This window comes from Gymnoscopelus braueri (assembly GCF_963280865.1).
Source record: "Gymnoscopelus braueri genome assembly, chromosome: 18".
In the NCBI taxonomy this organism is placed as follows: domain Eukaryota; kingdom Metazoa; phylum Chordata; class Actinopteri; order Myctophiformes; family Myctophidae; genus Gymnoscopelus; species Gymnoscopelus braueri.
This window is the reverse complement of record NC_137618.1, coordinates 43,292,077-43,315,093: the sequence shown is the minus strand read 5'-3', so window position 1 is coordinate 43,315,093 and position 23,017 is coordinate 43,292,077. Positions and strand designations below refer to the sequence as shown.

Sequence of the window (23,017 nt, the reverse complement as noted above, 5' to 3'; positions counted from 1 at the left end):
CAACAGTCCCAGTACTTTATCTCCTCAGACGTTAGCATTATCTGAAGCTTTCAGTTGGACTAACTTGTGCATTGAGCGTACTGCTGTTGGAAATGCATTTTATTGAACATAGTGATAGTTTCTATCAGTGGTGGAAAGTAACTAAGCACAAGTACTGTGCTTAAGTACAATTTTGAGGTACTTTTACTTTACTGGAGTAATTCCAATTTTCAATACTGAATTCTACTCCACTACATCCCAGAGGAAAATATTGTACTTTTACTCCACTACAATTATTTGAATACTTTAGTTACTAGTTACTTTGCAGATTTTGATTATTATCACAACACATATGTTAACCACTTCAGCCCTATATACATTTCGGCCATTTGAAAATAGCAGATCTACAAGGTCACAATGCGTGGCATTGTGACCTTGTAGATCTGCTATTTTCAAATGATTTTTAAACTTGTGAAATGGGACATTCTGCATAATGAGTACTTTCTACTTTTGGTACTTTAAGTACCCTTTGATGCCAATACTTTTGTACTTTTACTCAAGTACATTTTGAATTATTTTACTTTTACTTGTAAACAGAGTATTTCTGCATGATGGTATTGATACTTTTTTTTTAAGTCAAAACATTTGAGTACTTTTTCCACCACTGCTGTTGGAAATGCGTTTCACTGCACACAGTGGTATAGTTTCTATCTAGAAGTTAGCAGTGGTGGGAAAAAGTAAAAAATGGTACTTAAGTGCAGTACTTGAGTACATGTACGTAGTTACTATACACCACTGGAAGTTAGATAAAGTGTAAGATGATGCAATCCACTGTAATGCTAGCAGCAGCTATCATCTCGCTAGCATAACACTTCAACGTGCTCTCTACAACTATATGAGCCACATGCATGACTTTAACTGTTCTCTTACCCTCCTGTCCCTTCTTCTTTAGTCATCTCAGGCTGTGTTTAGTGTGTTGTTTGCGTATAAAACGCAGTTTGACAGTTGTTGTGTTGGCAGGAGAAACAGCTGTTCTCCCTGCATGGATGGATGGGTGAAAGGGAAGAAGGGAGGACCGTTATCGGCGACGCACCGAATACCGGCATATTGTCTGAGATCCGACTAGAAACAAAGCAACGGATGCAAATTCATTCCGTGTGATTTCAACCCCGTGGGCTATTTTTTATTTCAATGACTGAAATATGGATAATGATAATGATGATAATGGAAATAGATATTAATAATGTAATATAACATAATACAAAAAATACATAACTAATTTGTTATTGTTATCGAATGCATGATTGATAAATTGTTGAGGAGATAGTGGTCCTTTCAGGGCGCGTTCGAAAATTACGCACCGGAGCACACTCGCCTATTAGTTTGTATTGGCCAGTGCGCTCAGTGCTGTATTTTCGAACGCGCCCTATAGATGGGTTTCCGCGCGACGTCATCACAGAGCAGAGTGCGCAATCTACGCATGCGCGGGGGAGAACGAACCGGAAGCGCCATTCACTCTATTGTTATTTTCGGGATTTAGATAGGCATAATGCTGCTATTATAGGCATAATAGGCATAATGCTGCTATTATATACAAACAGATCCAACTTCCGACAAATCATTTTTATTGAGTAAAGAAGATATTACAAACTGCATCATTTAATCTACTTTCATTAAACCTGGTGAAGACCATTTATTTTATGGGTAATAGGGTATAGGATATTTTTAGGGTAATAGCGCCCTCTACAGGCTCATCCCGCCACTGCGCGCGCATCATCCCCTCATGTTTACAAACAGGAAACCCATCTATATAACATTCATGCAGCCAGGATCTGGGAGACTCATGCTTGGGGCATTGTACAAAAAATGTAATGACGTTAGTTTATTTTTATTTTTAAACAGTATATTTATTGGCATTTTCAATTATATAAAACATGACAACAGTATGGCTTTTGAGTCAATAAAATGCCTATAAACAATCAAACAAAAACAGAGCAGATAGTCATCACATAAAACACATATGAAAAAATAAAAATATGGTCATAATTGTTTCTTCCCACATTACAAAGTTGCAGAACCATCTATTAATACAGGTCCTAAAGGATTGCCTTCGATAAAATGTATGAACTGTCCCCATATTTCTTGAAAGATGAGATTTCCCTTTAATGGCAAAAGTCAGTTTCTCTAGTCTAGTGCAAGACAATTTGATAATCATCTGTACCATTGCCTGGTGTCTGGTTTATCTGGGTTTTCTAAAAGAGTGCAATTGTATGTTTAGCCTGGAGAAGAGAATATTTAATCATACTCTTTTTTTTTACTGTACATTTTTAGATTATCAGGAAATATGCAAAGAATGCACAGCTGTGGGCAGATAGGAATATCCTCTGAGATTATCTGGGATAATATACCAAGTACCTCTTTCCAAAACGTTATAATCTCTGGGCATTGCCATAAACAGTGAAATATTGTACCCTTCTCCACATTGCACTTTACACATTGGTCTGGTGTATTAGGATCAAAATGATGAAGTAGAGAAGGATTAATATACGTTCGCATCAGCCATTTGTACTGTAGTAACTTATCTATTGATTGTCTGCGTATGAGCTTTATAGCAAACCCTCTCCCATTGTTGTTAGTTTTGAATGTTTGTTTGTTTGTATAAGATAAGATCAGATAAGATCAGATAAGATCAGATAAGATCAGATAAGATCAGATAAGATCAGATAAGATAAGATAAGATAAGATAAGATAAGATCAGATAAGATGTTAGATAATTGATTGATTAATTTATTGATTGATTGAGTGATTGATTGATTGATTGATTGATTGATTGATTGATTGATTGATTGATTGATTGATTGATTGATTGAATATGATTAGTCAGAAATGTAAACAACATGTAGTACAGTAAGACATTAAGGATAAAAGGATAACACCAAAAAGTCCTGGGGACTTTCCATGTATTCAAGATAAGATAAGATAACCCTTTATTGATCAGCTATTTTAAAATAGCCAAAGTATACATAGGGCTGAAGTGGTTAATTTATGTTTCAAAATAATAATCAAAATCTACAAAGTAACCAGCAACTAAAGTTTACAAATAATTGTAGTGGAATAAAAAGTACAATATTTGTCTCTGAGATGTAGTGGAGTCGAGGTAAAAGTATTGAAAATCGGAAATACTCTAGTAAAGTAAAAATTCCTCAAAACTGTACTTCAGTACAGTACTTGAGCAAATGTGCTTTGTTACTTTCCACCACTGGCTATCCCTTTGCCATGAAATTCCTTTCACACCTTTGGGTCCAGTGCATTAATTGCATGCCGTGGCCTTTTGACCAGTGAGCACAGCACAGTAGGAGCACAGTAAAGTTGGTGAGGGTAATTCAAGTAGTTTCACAGGCTGTTGGCCACGGGAGCTCCTCCTGGTGCAGGAAACGCTCTTCCTGCCGTTCAATTCCTAACCAAAACAATGTCACCATTAATAATAGGTCAGTGCCTTGTGTTTGTTGCCAGTCCACAGATTGTGATATTATTAGGCCTACTATAAGATAATTTAACACAGTGACATCTCCTCTCACAGATACGTATTGTTACTTGTCATTTTGATTAAAAAGGACTGCCAAAATTAGACCCACACAGGCAGCACATGGTCCCATGCATGTGTTCCAGTTTTGAATGCCACAGTTATGCATAGGCTATTGCAGTGGTTCTCAACCTTTTCAGGCCGCGACCCCCAAAAATGATTATATTTGAACTGGGGACCCCCCCACCCTGATAAGCACTTGGAATTGTAATTAAGAGTTGAGGCATTACATTTAGTTTGACTCGGTTCCACAGATAAATATTGTGAAAATTGCTGATCTACAAGCTCACAACGCCTCGCAACGCAAAATGTTTGCCTCTTTCCTATAACAATTTGGCCAATGTTTGACAATTTTTCATAATATAGTTTGTTGACTACTTTTGATGCAGTAATGGTCTCTTCATTTAATTTTTTTTAATTCTCTTTTATTTTCTTTCTTTCTTTCTTTTTTTGTTGTTGTTGAAGGTATCAAAACGGTCTCATAAGTCCTTAATTTGTCACTTCACTGTCATCTGGGGACCCCCCTAAAATCATTTGGGGACCCCATGGGTTGTCCCGGTCCACAGGTTGAGAACCACTGAGCTACTGCTAATGAATCTCAAGCAGAACTTGTTTCCTGATGCTTTCAACAGCTCCTTCCTTTAAACCCAGTAAAGCAAACAAGGAGAAGAAAAACCCCACACACACATTAGACGCCTCTCAATAGGTTGTTAAATCAAAATATTTAGACGGTTGGCGTTTGTTTAAAGCGATATATGTCAGAGCATATGGGGAAATGATAGAGAGCACAGATGGGGTTGATTAAGATTTGATCATTAGGAAGGCCTGCCTGGTCTGTCTTTCAAAACAAACAATTTGGTATATAGTCTAAAAGTGCAGTGCATGGTTCTCAACCTGTGGGTCGGGACCCCCAGACCTTTTTAATACCTAATGGTATTAAAATTGTCAAATTTGGCCAATCTACCGTTGCGAGGCATTGTGAGCTTGTAGATCTGCTATTTTCACAATATTTATCTGTGGAACTGAGTCTAACAAAATGTAATGCCTTACAGTTCCAAGTGCTTGTCAGGGTGGGGGGTCCCCAGTTCAAATATGATTATTTTGGGGGGTCGGCAGTTCAAATATGATTGTTTTGGGGGGTCAATATGGCTGAGGGAATTCACGCGGCCATTCAAATAAAAAAAATAGTGGAATGTTAGTGTATTATGGTAGAGTTTGAGTTAGAATTTGGTTATTTTCTTTTAACCCCAAAAATAGAGAAAAACTTTTACAAATCAACAAAAGATCATTCCCTCTGATCTTTGGGGGAAATGCTTTTAAGGATGATGCAGCACAGTTGTGTAACTAACTGACAGAGTTATGGCACTGACACTTCCTTGGTTTCAAATGAATTCCCACTGGGGCCACCATCACTTAAAATGTGTGCTGTCGCCGTGTAAGAACGCTTCAGATGAAAGCATCTGCCAAGTATAGCACATGTGTTATGTTGTGTTATGGTTGTTACTTGTTAAGTAGCACTAAAGTGTCCAGTCAGTCTCAGAGCTTTAGCACAAGTGTCCTCCATGTGGATCAGTGAATCAGCCAATTAAAACCTCATTACAATGTAAACAGTGTAGTATATAATAGTTTTATGACTGCAGAGTCACTGCACATAGCTCATAAGAACAGGCATATTCCAATTAAAAACACGGCCTTGTGATCTTGCAAGTTTATTACATTTGCACAGTGGTGGAAGAAGTACTCACATGTTGTACTTAAATAAAAGTATCTATACCACAATGTAGAAATACAAATAAAAGTCCGGTATTAAAAATTTACATGAGTAGAAGTACAAAAGTATTGGCATTAAGTTATACTTAAGCACTGAAAGTAAAAGTACTCATTATGCTGAATGTCCCATTTCACAAGTTTCCAAATGTATAAAAATGCTTTGAAAATAGCCTCAAATAGCCTAAGTATAGGGCTGAAGTGGTTAATGTGTGTTTTGTAATAACAATCAAAATCTTCAAAGTAACATTACTTATAACTAAAGTTTTCAAATAATTGTAGTGGAGTAAAAAGTACAATATTTTCCTCTGAGATGTAGTCGAGTAGAAGTAAAAGTATTGCAGATTGGATGTACTCCAGTAAAGTAAAAATTCCTCAAAATTGTACTTAAGTACAGTACATGAGTACATGTACTTAGTTACTTTACACCACTGCATTTGCAAATGCGTTGGCATGCACTGGACCCTGCAGATGGGATGGCTCTGTTTGTATTTGTGCACTGTAGCGGGGGAGGGTGGCCTTTTGTGATGTAGTATTTGATCCCAACCCCAGCCATTTGTGTGTGTGTGTGTGTGTGTGTGTGTGTGTGTGTGTGTGTGTGTGTGTGTGTGTGTGTGTGTGTGTGTGTGTGTGTGTGTGTGTGTGTGTGTGTGTGTGTGTGTGTGTGTGTGTGTGTGTGCATGTGCATGTGCGTGTGCGTGTGCTTAACTGCCCATGAAAAAGAGGCAGAACCCCTACCTGTTGGCGCACTGACATTCAGGATAAGAGCAACAGCTTAACTAATAAATGTATTATTATTAGCAGCAGTAGTAGTTTTTGAATGATTGAATACTTTTTTAGTCAGAAATGTAAACAGCACGAGGTACAGTCAGACATTATGCTAAAATGATAACACAAAAAAGTCCTGGGGACTTGTTTCCATTGTGGTCTACCGTCCTATGTATTAAATTAATCAACATAGCATGAACAAAAATAAATAAATAGCATGAAAAATAACACAATAATACATGTCATCAACAAATACTAAACACTATATGTACAAATGAGAATAAGGAAAAACATTGGCAGTGAATGACACCTCCTTTCTATGGGAAAATGCATTTACCTCCCCTTGTGGTTTCCTGATAGGTGGTTTTTCAGGCTAGTTTTGAAAGAAACCAGTGATTTAGATCTTTTAATGGATGGTGTCAGGGCATTCCACGTTGTGGTTGGTCAGTAAATCTTATCTTAAAGGCACCATTGTGTAAAGGTAATAGGTAAGTAATGCAGAAGCAGCGCGAGCTGAAAAGCAAAGATGCATCATCTACAACTCATCTAACCAACAATGTGGTAAACCTTGGTAAACCAGAAGCCACCAGTCAGTTCACTAGTTTATTTTTGGTGGTTAGAGAAGCAGAAGAGCTCAGCTGAACTCAGCGCTGTGTAATTGGCCTGTGTGCCCATTATTCAGACTGAGGCAGCTGAGGTTTTATGCTAATAGCATAGAATCATTCTGCATTGTTCAACCCAATAAAGCACCTCTTGTTGTTATCCTGTTGACTGTGTGTGTGTGAGCACCTATAGCTCAGGAAAAAATGTCCATAATAAAGCTCAGTGCTTGATAGCTGTACTTCACACCTTTTTATTTTACAAAGGTAAAGAAATGGAAATGTGTCCTAGCTGGAAGCTTGGATGAATGGCAGCACCACAATGCACAGGAGCTATTTGACGACCTCATTCTTCTTGACATCCTTTGTTGTTGCCAGCTGCCTTTGGTTTACTTTCCACCTTGAACATCTCTCCATCAGTGGTTCTCAATGTGGGGTCCGGGGACCCCCAGGTGTCCTTGAGGGGGTCCCCAGCAAAATGTGTGAATGTAGCATAAAAATCAGTTAAACCACTTCAACCATATACATTGGCAAATTGAAAATAGCCGATCTACAAGCCCACAACACGCCTAAATGTGAGTCTTTGTGAGCTTGTAGATCGGTTTGTTTGTTTTTTAATCTTTAAAAAAATGTCACATTTGGAATATTTTTGAAAGTCAAATCTTGTATGAGGATCCCTGGCACAACATGTTTTCAGATGGGGGTCCATGGCCAAATACTTATTACAAGTTTGAGAACCACCATAGAATCTTTACCACCCATTACAAATAAGCAGGCAAAGATTAACGTGACTTTTCTTTTTTTCTTTTCTTGCATGCATGTCAGTGAAAGTGATTTCAGCGGATATCATTTTGTGTAGCCACAGGATCCACAAAAGCCACATCTGCCTCATTTGCGCGGCATAATTCAGTTTGAACGTTATTATTCTGGTTTTATAGTGTTTAAGTCTTGGCAGAAACTCTCAGGGAGAAAGGACTGGGGGTTGACCCTCTGACCTGTTTGGCCCCTTCAGGTTTGTCAAGTGAATGGAGATAATACGCATTTACAAGCCTAACATAATAAAGGCAGTATATCTCCACCGAGTGATGGGAACGAGAGATGGGAACTTAACATGTTATTTTCTCTGTTGAGAAGCCATATGGGTGCTAATTGTGACAGAGGATTCTGGCGTTTGGGTCACGGTTGCTTAAGATGTAAAAAAAAAAAAAAGTGCACAGATGTTCTTCCAATTACAGGGCCCCTCTCCTGCTCAGTCCTTCTCCTATACTCTCCAGACGCCGGATCAGGTAGAGAGAGGTAGAGAGTCCGTGTGTGTGTGTGTGTGTGTGTGTGTGTGTGTGTGTGTGTGTGTGTGTGTGTGTGTGTGTGTGTGTGTGTGTGTGTGTGTGTCAAGCTTCACTCTACCAGCCCCCCCCCGCCCCAACCCTGAGGGCATCCTCGCTCCCTGGCCTGAAGTGAGGTTTAGGTTGACAAATGCACACGGCACAATAATTAAAAAGGGTAAAGTATTTATTTTTCTGTACAAAACTGAAAAAAAGTAAATACAAAATTGACATTATACCAACACAGGGTATATATAAAAAAGCACCACACGTTTTTTACAGAAAGTCCAATGTGAATGACAGCAATAAATAATAGCTTTCTGATAATCACTCAACTTAAGTGCAAATGCACAAATGCTAAGATGTTGTACGTACAGATATTCAAAAGCACCCATGCAATCCCTTACCAAAGAAAAAACAGAAAAGGTGCAGCTTTTCCCCCCAATAATGATGTGTAGCCTTGACAAGTCATGAAAAAACAAGTCTTGGTTGCAAAATCAATAGCTACAGTTCAACCAGCCATGGGGGGGACAGTGAATGGAAGTCAGGCTCTGCCTGAGGATATGCCTTGAGGGCATATATAAGACTTTAAAAACCACAATATAAAAAAGAATCAAGTAATATTACAGTAAAAAACGCAATAAAACAGAATGTCTAATATTTACAAATGTACAAAAATGTAGTAAGTCCTTTGAAATGAATGCATAGTCTTTTTGTTTTCCCCTGAGAGTCTCAAGCCAAAAAAAGGCTCCTGTCCTGAATGTCTCCGTGTCTGTTAACTAGACAAAACACTCGACGATTCAGATTCGGTGGACACGGACGAAATAGGCCCTCGCTTTTTGGTCATGAGAGTCGTTTTCTGACTCGACCTGCTGCTGAACGTAAGCGCCCTCCGGGCGGACTTCTTAAACTTGACCCCCAGAAACGCATAGAGGATGGGGTTGAGGCAGCAGTGGAAGTACGCCAGGGCCTCGGTGATAGAGATCCACTTCTGCACGCCGTTCTCCAGCGCGCAGCTCTGCGGGATGACGCCCAGCATCATGAGCGTGTCCACGGTGATGCCCAGGCAGTAGGGCAGCCAGCTGCCGAAGAAGCAACAGACCAGGATCACCGTGGTCTTCAGCGCCTTCCTCTTGAGCGCCTGGCCCTTGGAGCCCTGCGACAACCGGACTATGATGATGCAGTAGCAGGTGGCGATCACCAGCCCGGGCAGCACGAAGCCCACGAGGATGTGCTGGAAGCGGAACGCCGCCACCCACAGCGTGGAGTTGGCCTGCGGGTACACGCGCTGGCAGATGATCCGCGAGCCCTGGGTCTCCATGCCGGGCATGCCGTCCATCGCGCCGGAGAACATGTCGTCCGGCTGGGCCTCCATGTCCTGCACTTTGGCGAAAACCAGGTCAGGGACTGTGAGGAGGGCGGCGGGCAGCCACACGCCCACGTAGATCACGCGATCAGCCAGGAGTTTGCGCGTGGCCTGGCTGTTGGTGGCGCGCACCACCGCCAGGTAGCGGTCGAAGCTGATGAAGGCCAGGATGAGCACGGACGAGTAGAGGTTGACCGTGTAGATGGCGTGCACGGACACGCACATGAAGCCGCCGAAGTGCCAGCTGGAGGCGGCGTCCACGGCCCAGAAGGGCAGCGTGAAGACGAAGAGCAGGTCGGCCACGGAGAGGTGGAGGCGGTACTTGTCCGTCATGGTCTTGACCTTCTTCTGGTAGCCCATGACCACCACCACCAGGCCGTTGCCGATGATGCCCAGGATGAAGATGATCCCGTAGACCGTGGGCAGGAAGATGCGGTAGAACTCGTCGCTGAGCGCCCGGCCGCAGGGCTCCTCGAAGTCGACCCCCGTCATGTCAAACTCCCCGGACCCGTCCGAGGAGTTGTCGTACTCGTTCTCCTCGAACACGAACACATGCTGCTGGAAGCACAAAGATGGGATTTAGGTTAGAAAGGTTTGTCATATTTTGGGAGAGAAATAAGCAACCATGTCTAGGAAAACAAGCCACAAAAGAAGCAACTTATATGCCACATGAGCCCATAAAAAAACTATATGCCTCGACTATTTGAAAATAACCGATCACTTGTAGATCTGCTATTTTCAAAAGCTCTTGAAATAAAAATTGGGATATTTTTTTAACATTCTACTCTAAAACAACACGAATGCTCCCTGGCACAAAACTTTTTTCATGGAAATATTTGAGAACCACTGGTTTAAATAATAATTATTTTTTTTTGGAAACAAGCCTAAATAAGCAAGCACACTTTAGAAACGAGCCCGAAAAACCGCAAGCCGCAACTACCAAAGTCGCTTATAATAAGCCGACATGGCAACACTGAATCAGTGAAACACAAGAAACACAATTTGTCTGAATATTAGTGCACTGAATGATAATGGATTTATAATCATTTTGGTGCCTTTTGTTATTTCAAAACAACGTCAGCTGTAAGTTAAATAGGCTTTACAGCCTGATTAAAAACAAAAACCCAGGTAATCTAGAATAAACCAACAACCCAGAACACTGAGAACAGTATAAATAAAAAACAAACAAATGAAAACTCACCTCATATGACATTTTGGCTGTGAGTGTAAAATGTGTTGTCTGGGGTGTGTGTGGTTAGTAGGTCTCCAAGGCTAGTAGTAGACTAGTAGTAAATTCAAGGGACCTGCACTCATAAATACTGTTAACCCCTGGCCCTAACCCCGCCCCTTAACCCCTCCCCTTAACATCTCCCCCTTTGAGTCTGAGGTGCTGAGGAGGAGCATCAGCATTGTCAGGATTATGTGAGAAACAAGCAACCAGGTCTAGGAAAAAAAAAGCCCAAAAGAAGAAACTATAGGGCACTAGGCCATTATTATGAGCACTTTAAACCTATATACTGTATACGTTGAAAATAGCTGATCTACAAGCTCACATTCACAACACAAATTTGGAATATTTGGAAGATTATAATATTGAAACATTCTAACAACACAAATCTGGTACGGGGGCTCCCTAGGGGACAAATATATTAATGTGGGGGTCCATGACATGACACAATAAAAAAAATTGTGAAACAAGCCCAAATAAGCAACTACACTTTAGAAATAAGCCCAAATAAACAACTACACTTTAGAAACAAGTCCAAAAAACTGCAACCTGCAACAAACCAATATTTACAATTTACATTTACAATGTTCAATGAATTGAGTACAAAGGATCCCAATGGAAACAAGCAATTTCTTGGGTTTCTCCTCATAACAGACCTTGCATTGAACTGTGCTTCACTGTGCTTGTCTTTGTGAACTGTTAATAAAGTATTCAATCAATCAATCAATCCAAGCAACTTTACAGAAAAAGAAGCCCAAAGTCGCTTATAATAAGCAGACCTGGCAACACCGAGGAGGAGCGCGTGTGGGGTGTGAGTGACACCCATGGCCATGGGTGGGGTTGACAGACGACGCGCAAGCCGCGTCGCAGACGTCTCCAAATCGGGCACTATAAAATGAAAACGATGTGTTGTGATCAGTGACAGACTGACAGTGTGTCACTAACGTCATGTGAAGAGAGAGTGTGATGTGAGAAAGGAGTTTGTTTACACACTTCCATTTCCAACCCAACAGAAGCCCCTCTTTTTGCCTCTCTTGACTTGCCCAGTGGTGTAAAGTAATTATGTACATTTACTGAAGTACCATACTGAAGTACAAATTTGAGTTACTTTTACTTTACTGGAGTATTTCCAATTAGCCTACTACAAGTAGGTTACTTTTACTTCTACTCCACTACTCTCAGAGGCAAATATGTGTTAAAGATTTTTATATATTAGAAAATCTACTTTTGGTACTTTAAGTACATTTTTATACTAATACTTTTATTCAAGTAAAATTTGAATTCCGGACTTTTACTTGTAACAGAGTATTTTTACATTGCAGTATTGATACTTTTACGTAAATAAAATATTTGAGTACTTTTTCCACCACTGCACTTTCATTTCCAACCCAACAGAATCCCCTGTTTTTGCCTCTTTTGCTCCAGAGGGGGAGTGGAAAATTAGAGCGGTCTTTTTTGTATACTTCAGCCTCACATTTCATTCTGTATACAAATCACTCGGTGACAGTGTGTGCACCGTCGCCTATGTTAGGCTATTATGATGTGAGAATTAAAGTCTAGTACTAGTTTTCACCACCCGAGTCTATATGTTTCTCTCCACCCTTCTTCTACACACACATCCTGCCACATTTTAAGTGCTGTTATGTCTGCCTTCCCAAGTGCTGATTGACCCCTCTGGATCTGAAAAGAACCGCACACTCTTATGTGGTACTTCTTTCAAGCAGCGCACAGTGTAGGGTGCCACTGAGAAGGGTGTTCATTCTCTTAATACTGAAGTCTCACCACAGCGCTCTCACCCTCTCTGATTTCAGTTTAGTAGAGCGATGACAGAACTATAGGCCACACAGAGCTCTCTCCACCTTCTCAGCTCTGATCTCGACCAACATTGTGGCCACTTTTGAAACTGGATACGTGCCATGTGTGGCTTGCAAATGTTGTTACTGCTCTCTTTGATATGTGATAGTAGTGATTGATTGTATGAGTCTATCCACGTCATCGGTCCCACAGATGTATGGCCCTTTGCTTGTGTTGAAGTGTGAATCCTCCATGATCACATTTACAGAAAAGCTCTCGCGTGTTTAACTTGAAACCATCTGGCCTTGGATGCTGTCTAAAATGTTACAACAGTTGAATAATCTATTAACCACTTGAACCCCAGCATTTATATACTGGGGGGAACATTCGCCAAACGCATCTTACAACGCATCTCTTTGGAGCTTGTAGATCAGCAATTTGTTTGGCAAAGAGATTTGACATAGATTGGAAAAATAACACACCAAGTACAGTGCAACTCGGGTCCATTTTACTAAGTCTAGAGAGGTTCTAACTGGTTAATCCACCAATTATCATCAAGTAATCCAATGATCACCATTAATCCAGACGTTCATTAACACACTTAGGCCTACTAATTCATATCAGATTTAAATAATGTATTAGCCTTTCAATGCTTATCAAAGTTGTTGCAGTGTTACCGGCTAATCTAATGAAATGCTCTATCTGTGTTGCCAGAGTCTGCCTGTGTGCAGTGTCTGGGCCCCTGAGGAGTTGGCACAGGGGAGTCTGCCCAGGAGAGAATGCCCACTGTATTGGTATGTTGCTCTTATCAAATCCATTCAGTAGCAAACTGCTTTTCTGCTATCAGTGTCTGGAAGTCAAAGCCACTGGGTTTCTTCCAAATTACTTTCTGTTCACAGGGGAATTACATTGAAAACAACTTTTGTTTTTCATTCTGCAGGTGAAGAGTATAGACCTTTTTTTATTTTCCTTTTTTTTAATAGAAATAAGCAAGTGAGTTGAGTTCTCACTAATGTGTGCAGTGTTGCATCACTCATTTGCATTGTCTGGAAAAAGAAACAAATTGAAATGGAAAGTCCCTTTCCTGTATGCATTCTAAGCACTCACCCCTTTAAACAACTGACTATGAATACATGGTTATTCAGAACAATAAGATAATCCAGTAATTATTATTTTATAGCTCAACTAATTCATAGTCATAGTTTAGAAACACATTAACAAGAGATTATCAGGTTTGAACAATAGTACTACCAGGGCCTAATTCCTGTAGCGGTCGCAGACAGTGTAATCTGATAATGTCTCAGTATTGTATTTGCATTTGTCTTGAGGGTTTGTAACTTGGTATTCATAAAATAGCATATCAAAATCTTGTGAAATTCTGTGAAATGTCTTCATTTTTATATTCATAATAGCTCATTCATGTTGATTTTAAGCAGAAAGAATAGGTTATGTGTAGAAGCAACATATGGTAGAGAAATAATCTTCATGACAAGAAAGAACTGATTCATAGGTGTAACTTTGCCAAGGAGCTAGACTTGAGTGGCAGACCGGTGGAAGGTTTATCCTTTGGGAGGAATCCAACTTGGGGTTCAAAAACTCTTTTATGTCATTCTGGCATTTCAGACAGTCTCAAATAACAGAGACAAAGAGAATCTTATCAAAAGTTTCAGACACGTTTGAGTCTTTGGCACAAGTCTGTGCCCCTTCTTGCATTGTTTGTTCTCTGCAGCATGTAATCTATCATCTACCTACGCAATCAAGTCCGGAATATTATTTTAACTCCTTACAGCAGTGGTTCTCAAACTTTTTCATGTCAAGGATCCCCAAATGTAGATGTATATTTGGCTGCGGACCACCATCGGAAAAGGTTTTGAGCCAGGGACGCCCATACAAGATTTATGTTGTTAAAATGTTTCCAAAACATTTTTTTTTTATTGCAGATCTACAAGCTCACAACATATTGCTTTGCTGGTAGATCGGTTATCGAAGAGGTTAAACTGATTTTGTTGCTATATTATAACTAATTTGCTGGGGACCCCCTGGAAGTAGCCCCTCCAGGCCCCCTGGGGGTCCCTGGACCCCACTTTGAGAAGCACCGCTCTGACTGCAACATGTAGTCTATCAACAAAATAATAATGTTTTATTCTTGCTGTGTATCAGACCAAGTAGAGACATGAACTGTAAAGAACTGTTGTGTCAACTTTATCTGTAACTACTATGATTTATGGACTTTTCAAAGCTGAGTAATGAATTCAGAATGATATTGTGTCTGCACGATAATCGATCGTCTTACACAACTGACTTGTTGATGTTTTCCTTTTTTTGGCTGTTGTAGTGTCTGTGTGTAGCTTATCATTTGATTGCATTTCAACTGAATGTCTATTATTCTCATAGAAACACAAGTATTTTGGGTGTGTTTGCCTTCAAATGGATATATTCTGCAGCCTCTGTGCCTCCTTGGATGCAACAAGGCTGCAGATTGCGATCGGTAGGCAGGCAGCAGGGGTCTTAGAAAAGGTCCATGAGCCCACTTAGAATACAAATCATAGCAAGTGTGAGTGGCAGGGGTGGGGGGTTGGGGGGCTCTTCGGTGAAGAATGGGTATTGAAATGAGGCAGAAGAATGCTTGTTGTGAGATAAAGAGAGGGGTGAACAGAGCTGTTCAGTCAACAATGCCAGACACAGTCACAGTCACCCAGTTCCAACTCATGGAAAGTAACTAGAGTACTGTACATAAGTACACTTTTAACATTGTGCATGCAGAACCTTTACTGGTAATAAAGTATTTCCAAAAGTACTTCTTCCACCACTGAACATCAGCAACAGTGTTGGCAAGTCTGCATATTATAAGCGACTTTGGGCTTGTGTTTCTGTAAAGTTGCTTGTAAATATTTATTGTTGCGGTTGCGTGACGCTTTGTGAGCTTGTAGATCGGCTATTTTCAAATAGCCGATGTATATAGGTTTAAAGTGCTCACGTGGCTGGCCTATAGTCACTTCTTTGGGGCTTGTTTTCACAGACCTGGTTGCTTATTTCTCTCATACAATCTGGCAACGCTGAATGCCACTCACAGTCAGTCATCCAGTTACAACTCACCCAGAGAGGAGCCCATAGCAAGTCAGATCATTTTCATAATGGTATACCACTGCTCAAATATCACCTTCACTACACCCCCCCCCCTTCTCCTTCAAATCACCACATACAAAATAACATGTTCTCTTTGTTGTTGAAGCTCACTCGGGGTGTCGGCCCTAAACACATATAAAAGGGTTTGGGTAGCTCATCCCAAATACCTTTAATCTCCTGTCTGGGGATTGCCAGGTGGGTTATGTGTATGTCAACTCTGTACATGATAGCTTTATGATTTTTTTCTTTATTCATGAACCATGGCTCACCTGTGCGTGCTTGCCAATGCATTGTAGGCTGCATATTTGTGGGACTGGAACAACGGTGAGATTTGGGGGATTTTTTTCTTCTTTCTGTCTTGCAAAGAGTCCCGTTTTCGCTGACGGTTGATTAAGTAAAGGGCAAACATCTGATGCTTGGTTTTAGTGAACTGCTTTCACTCTCACGCACATTATTTCAGTCTAAATCAGGCCAAGGACCCCCTAGCCGAGAGAGAGAGATGATGCAGGGACCCCCACTACATATTGAATAACATTGTGTTGCAGATTTCATTTCATTTCATAGATTTCAGATAGCTTCATAGACTTGTTTGACAGCACTATCATGTTGGATTCATGTTAATGTGGATTTTCATACATTTCACCACTTAAACCCTCAATACTTAGTAAACTTGACCTCTGGATCTGTACTTGTTTTGCTCTTTTTCCCATCTACACCAAACCTCTATGCCGAAAATAGCAGATCTACAAGCGCTGCGAGGCGTTGTGATCTTGTAGATCTGCTATTTTCGGCTAAAGTTCTCCTCAGAACAGGGATGCTTGGTTGAAGTGGTTAATGTAAAAATCACACAAAGATTTGGCTGACCCCCTGTAGTAGCCTAACTCTGAGGACCCCCTAGGGGTTCCGGACCCCCTGTTGAAGACCTCTGGTCTAAATCATCCAGTTATAAACACACAGGGAAGTTTTGAATCTCTTTTCATAGCAGTCCTTTTTGTCTATATTTTGATGTGTGGGAAAATATTTGTACCTGAATGTCAGGTAATGCTCAGGGAATCTTGTTTTCGCGCCCTTTAGAATCCTGTGTTCTTACACGTGTGACTCATATGAATTGGAATGTGCCTGCATGTTATGGTATGTGGTATTTTCAGCATTCATGCTGGAATGCATAACATTTATATCTGCGTTTATCAGTGAAGGCTCGGGGTACCTATGTTTTTCCATCTCTCCATGGTCTATGTACAGAGAGTGTCTCTCGTAGAGTCTGACCGATATATCCATTTGGCCGATCTACCAGCCATTGCTTGACTTTTTTTTAAGACATCGGTATCAGCAAATAATGATTTTTTTTTTTTTTTACCACTTTCAATCTGGTTTCCCTGGAGAACATATTCAAAGGTTAATAAACAGAAATAAACTTTTTATTTAACAACTTAAGCCCTGTTTAGAAATTCTCAAAAATAGCCGATCTACAAAGCTCACAGTTGCAAGCATGTAGATTGGTTATAAAAATTATAATAAAAATGAATAGGGCTTAAGTGGTTAGATAAAGCTATTAGTGATATTTTTTTAGTTTTGCATATGTTGAATGTTCTCAAACAAAAACATTTAAATGATGAAATTGATTAGAAAATTGACAAAGAATATATACATTCAAACATCGGCAATCAGGGGACTAGACACTAGAGCAAAGGTTCCCAAACTTTTCAGCCCACGACCCCCCAAAATATTCATATTTTTACCTGGGGACCCTCCACCCTGACAAGCACTTGGAATTGTAGGAGTGGAGGCATTACATTTAGTTTGACTCGGTTCCACAGATAAACATTGAGAAAATATCCGAACTACAAGCTCACCGTTGTGAGCTTGTAGATCGGCTGTTTGTCCCTTTCTCACGTAATATTTGACAATTTGGCCAATTTGTTATTAAAAAGGTCTTACAAGTCATTAAATTTGAACTTTAGAAATGTGCCAGATACCCTTAATACACTTATACTATATGTTGGTTTGTTTACTGTTGAGTTAGAAAACAATGTTGCACATTAAGCTAATCATCTGGGGACCGCCCCAAATAATTTGGGGACCCCCCTGGGGGTCCCGACCAGCCAGTTTGGGAACCACTGGACAAGAGGACTCTCCAAAATCGGGATCGGCATCTGACCCAACAAAACCAGGCATCGGTCAGGCTGAGCTCTCTCAGGAGAGTAGTGCAGAGAGTAGTCATGGTCTGTGTACAAGGTGTCTCTTGGGAGGGGATGGGAGGCTGCCAAGTGGGATGAAACATCCATCCCACATGCTTGTTTTCTTCTGCTCTCCTTTGTCAGGGGTTTGTCTTCTGTGACGAGGCTAAAGCCCCATGCAGGGGTACCACACTAGGGTACCACTGCTGTTCTCCATATATGTAAATAATCTTTGTCATTATTTAATGCAAATTATACCGTTGCCGCACTTCCCCTTCGATAGTACAAGCCTGCGGATTCCTGCGGTCTGCTTTTGATGTGGTTCTGTCCCATTTGAACTCATCTTAAGTTGGTGTTGGAGATAAATCCAAGCAAATACAAATTAAAGCTATTTTTAAATGGAGTTAACCTCTAATCTCTAAAATCTTAGAACTGCTCAAGGGGTTAAAATATGAATGGAAGTCCCCAGGACCTTTTTAATGTTATCCTTTTAACCTTCATGTCTCTGTACCACATGCTGTTTACATTTCTGACTAATAACGTATTCAAATTCAAATCAATCAATCAATCAAATAAAATCAATCAAGCCATCAATCAAATTCAATCAATCAACCAACCAACCAACCAATCAATCAGTCAAGTCAGTGTTATGTATCCTAAATCAAATCACACATTGAAAACCTTGTTTCCAAACTGAAACTTAAATCAAGTTGGCTTTTTAGGAATTAATCCTGTTTCTCCTTCCATTCAAGGAAACGATGATGAAGGTGCATCCAGCCTCAGTCATGAATATTACACTTGAAGAATGATACTCAGGTATATGAATTATCATAGGACAAATACAGATATTAAGCAAGCACAAAATATTTTTATTTTAGGAGTTGTATTTTATAACTGGTATTGAATCTTTTTTACATAAAGTTGCCAAAGTGAAATATATTAATTGCTGATTATATTTCACTCACAAAACCATTTGAAAAAGCCCCCAGCTGGCCCCAAGCTTGTGTTTAAGAAAGGGCTGGATTCTCAACAATAGTCCCACTCTAAAGACAAAGCTTGTGTTATCTTGGCATGGCCCTTCCTTTCCTAGACTTCCTACTTTGCTATGGGCTTGGATATGTTGGCTCTTTGAAAGCTATTTCCTTGACCTCAATCAAGGTCAATTTTGTTTTATTATTCATAAGGAAATACATTCCGGGACCCTCTTATGAATGTAATATGTTTACATATATTTAAACAAACCTGATAGCAATTCAGTGAATTCCATTTCACCCAATTGAAGACCCTGTTGTAACAATATTCCATTTAAGATGTTATGTAAATCTCCAGAATATAAAACTATGGGTCAGATTAAATTCAGTGTTGCAATTTGTGTTCTTTTATAACAGTAGTATTGAAGTGTACCGTATATTACCAAATTGACTTCTCTGTATAAACAGAGACTTGTAGTTTGCTGTTGTACTCGCATTTCAACAACAATTTATTCTTGGCTGCCTGTTTCTTTTTTCTTTTTCCCCCCACTAAGGAATGCCTTCCAAACTTGTCTGAACAAAAAGTTTTTGCTTTCACCGCATTTTAAGGAGAGAGAATGGTTACCATCCAGTTTGTTTTTTCATATTACTTCATGAAATTCTATTACTCCACGGCTAGCGTTTAAAATGTCCATTTTGTTGCATATCAGTGCAATATGTGTGTGTGAAATATGTGTTGTTTTAGTTCCAGTGGGGAGTTTGGAAAGTAATTATTTTCCTCATTGAGAAGAACAGGTGAAAGTGGTTTCTCTTTGTTGCTTTGGGATCATGATCAAATATCACTGACAGCTCATGCACACATTATTGTGTGTACTGCTCCAAGCCTAAGTCATTTATTACAATACAGTTCATTTTGTTTCTTTTTCTTTTTCTTGGAACAATGATCCATCTTATGGAATGTACTATTCCTACTCTGAAATTTGCATGGCGAGTGAGTGGGATATCATCTATAGGTCTAGGTAATGGATTATGCACTCTATGACCAGTGGTTTTCAAGCTTTTTATGCCCAAGGTGCAAGGTACAAGTCAAATTTTCAAAGCACGCCTGTATTCATAACGAAAACAACATATATATAAGCTCACAATGCACTGTGAGCTTGTAGATCAGATAGTTTCCCTTTTTTATTTTTGAAAATATGTGGGGAAATATATTTAAAAAAAACACTGTTCACAACTCAAAATAGGGATACCAGGTTGAAAGTTGTTAAACTATTTCTTTTTTCTAGGTTATATAATTTTCCTCTGTGTTGGCAAATTACCTTTACCATACCTATCCACTTCGTGCCTTGTGGCACATAAGCAGTGGTGGAATGTAAGTACTGATGTGGAAATCCTTGCTTACAATTTATGGATTTCAGTCGTTAAGTCTAGCGTAATTAGAAACTCTCAAAAGATCAGCAAAACCTTGACTCAGATACAATGTTAAGTGATAATAGAAAGATTTATTTACAGCGCTGTAACAGTCACACAACATACACATACATCCTACACCAGCAAAGCACACAGATGATAGACTGACTTGCTCTTCTCTGATGGTCCGCTCATAATTGGCTACAGGAAAACAGTAATTCATTTGATGTCTTCTCCTGAGCTTGCTAAAACATATCTCTTCTACTGGCAGCTGTGACCTGCCGACCTGAACCACAGTACAATTTTGAGGAATTTTTACTTTACTGGAGTATTTCCATTTTTCTATACTTTTACTTCTACTCCACTACACCTCAGAGGCAAATATTGTACTTTTACTCCACTACAATTATTTGAAAACTTTAGTTACTAGTTACTTTGTAGATTTAGATTATTATTGCAAAACATGCATTAACTACTCCAGCCCTATTTACATTTTGGGCATTGGAAAATAGCCGATCTATAGGCTCATGACGCATTGTGTGGAGCTCTCAGAAACGATACGATTACATTGAAACATTACAGCATGGACAAGCAGCATGTGTAGTATCGTTAAGTACAAATTTGATAAAGTGCAGGTATGCATCATCTCAGTTAAATGTTGGTTAAATGTTGGCTATTTGAAAATAGCCGATCTACAAGCTCTGCTATTTGCAAAGAAGTACTTTTACTTTTGGTACTTTAAGTACATTTTGATACCAATACTTTTGCACTTTTACTCAAGTCAATTTTAAATTCCAGACTTTTACTTGTAACAGAGCATCTCTGCAGTGCAGTATTGATACTTTTACTTAAGTAAAGTGTACTGTGAGTACTTCTTCCACCACTGCAAATGGGCGCAAATCTCCTTCTTTAGAGTGTCCCCGGTTCCACTCCGTGCCGGCTAGACTGTTTTGCTGTTTATCATTCAGTTTCTTTATCTTGTGCTACTGCCCATTTGATGGATATTGTTCTCCTTTTGTATCACAAGCCACAGTTTCTCCCTATCCCTGCTAGTGTGAGTGGATTATGTTTATTTTCATGTTGGCATCCCCTTCACAAGATGTAGTATTTCTTCATAAAAAGCAAACATCACAAAACAATCATTCATCAGTATCTTAGTTTGATAGTCTGTGGGCAACAACAGGAAGAAGGCGGTTGGTCCTTCTGAAACATCTCTGCAAAGATTATGTTGAGCCTTGCCTGTCATGACATGGAATCCACGCAGAATTAGAAGAAGAAAAAAAAAGAGGCTTGCATGAGCCAATAAAAAGTGAAATGGGTGACACTGCCCTCGAGGTGTTGAGGAGAAATGTATACCCACTTTTTTTGGCATAGACTCAAAAACAAGCCACAGGGGAGGTTGGGCAACGGCAGCTTGATATTACAGAGGAAGGGTGTTCTCTTATGAGTCCATGATAAATGCAAGCGTTCCCTTTCCTGATGCACCAACGTCTAAAATGTGGTTTTGCTTTGCAACAGCCTTAAATTGCTGCCACACTGGTCGCTGCATGCCAAGCTGGTGCCTTGTAGTGCCCTTTCATGCTGATCTCCAATATATACTGTATACAGTTCATTTAAACATTGCTGCTTCTGATCAATTAGAATTTTGCCGATCTCTATGTTGGGCATGTCGTTGTAAGCAAAGATTTCCCCAAAAATTACACAAAAAGTTCAAAAGTAGCGTGTTGTGAGCTTTTAGATCTGCTATTTTTTAAAAGAGGTGGTTTATCGTTTGCATGATAATGACAAACTCAAACAGTAAAATCCTCACTTATACAGTAACTCGCGAGAATAAAAATGGACCCAATCGACCCATTTTTACCCTCCCAAATGAACCTCGCAGGTCCATGTTTACACCCTCAGAGTAAAATGTACATAGAAGATGTTACTGTGCAGTGGAAAGTCACTTACATCAGTCACATCTACCTATGGCCATACAGCAACAGAGTGTGAAGACCTATGCTTGAGTGATCATTCTCTGTGGTTTTAGTACTAGACCTCTTTTGACTTGTGTAGCACCTGTGTGCAACAGAAGGCCAAAAAAGCTTCCATCCAGGCCTCTTGTTGTAGTTGGAGGTGCTCCATCTGCTCTGGCAGGCTTCAGGAGAGGAGTATACGGTCCCCCTTCACTCCTCCCAATGCAATACCCAATGCTGAGCTCAGCCCTGATGTTCAGAGATAAGAAGGACAATGCGGACAGATGACAGCGGATAAGCTTTCTAGAGAGGAGGGGAGAAGGGGAATAGACCTGCTGTTAGGACACACTCCTCATTTCCCTCAATGGATCTACAGTGAAAAGAATTATAGAAGTTTTAGATTAAGCAACACCTGATGATTCTATGAGTTTGTGGCTTGAGATTAAAAAGTAAATTCAGAAAAACTCCCCAAAAAAGTGTTTATTTATGGAGAAAAGTACATAATATATATTTATTAATGTGATTTAATTTTAAAAGTGTTATATAGTGTGGCATTAATTAACTATTTTATAGCCAATACATTTATGTAACCATTCAAGATCAGTTATTTTTGCTATTTTGGAAAATCGTGGTCAATAACCAATAATTTCTTTACTTATATGTCATTTTAGAATGGAATTCTGCCATGTTTGACCATTTTAAGGCACTACGGCAGACACACAGGTAATAATGGACATTCTGCTATTGTGAATATTATGTCTGGTGAATTAGCAGAGTCACTTCTTCTCATTCAATCACTAACAGAGTTTCATCGTTAACATTAACTATTTGAGTTAAATAAACCCAGCATTTTAACCTCTGCTTCCACAAACAGGCTTTGTGCATAAAACCTGTCGCCTTTGGCACATTGCTGCTAGAGAGCTGATTTATTGCCCCTATACTCAGCACAGAAAGACTAGCTCTCATTTGTCA

At 39.7% G+C, this 23,017-nt stretch overlaps 2 protein-coding genes and 1 long non-coding RNA gene across 5 annotated transcripts in view; all 3 read right to left on the bottom strand.

The window, feature by feature from the left end:
• Window positions 1-1,036, bottom strand: part of dars1 (aspartyl-tRNA synthetase 1) — a 40,840-nt gene extending 39,804 nt beyond the window's left edge. The window contains exon 1 of the mRNA XM_080412892.1: window positions 910-1,036. Coding sequence (XP_080269018.1) covers window positions 910-935 — 26 coding nt within the window. The 5' untranslated portion in view covers window positions 936-1,036. The remainder of the gene's footprint in view (window positions 1-909) is intronic.
• LOC308105620 overlaps window positions 1-23,017 on the bottom strand; it is a 268,182-nt gene that overhangs the window by 86,451 nt on the left and 158,714 nt on the right. The gene's annotated exons all lie outside the window — the stretch shown is intronic.
• On the bottom strand, window positions 8,188-10,704 carry LOC308105914 (C-X-C chemokine receptor type 4-like). 3 transcript variants are annotated; one of them, XM_080456878.1, is made up of 2 exons: window positions 10,586-10,704; window positions 8,188-9,939 (listed from the first exon to the last, which is right to left on the bottom strand). In XM_080456878.1, the coding sequence occupies exons 1-2, from the start codon at window positions 10,595-10,597 to the stop codon at window positions 8,794-8,796; spliced, it is 1,158 nt and encodes a 385-aa protein (XP_080313004.1). In that variant the 5' UTR covers window positions 10,598-10,704; the 3' UTR covers window positions 8,188-8,793. The 3 variants fall into 3 exon arrangements, with proteins under 3 accessions (XP_080313004.1, XP_080313005.1, XP_080313003.1); XM_080456879.1 differs by having other exon boundaries at window positions 8,188-9,918; window positions 10,568-10,666; XM_080456877.1 differs by having other exon boundaries at window positions 8,188-9,942; window positions 10,586-10,662.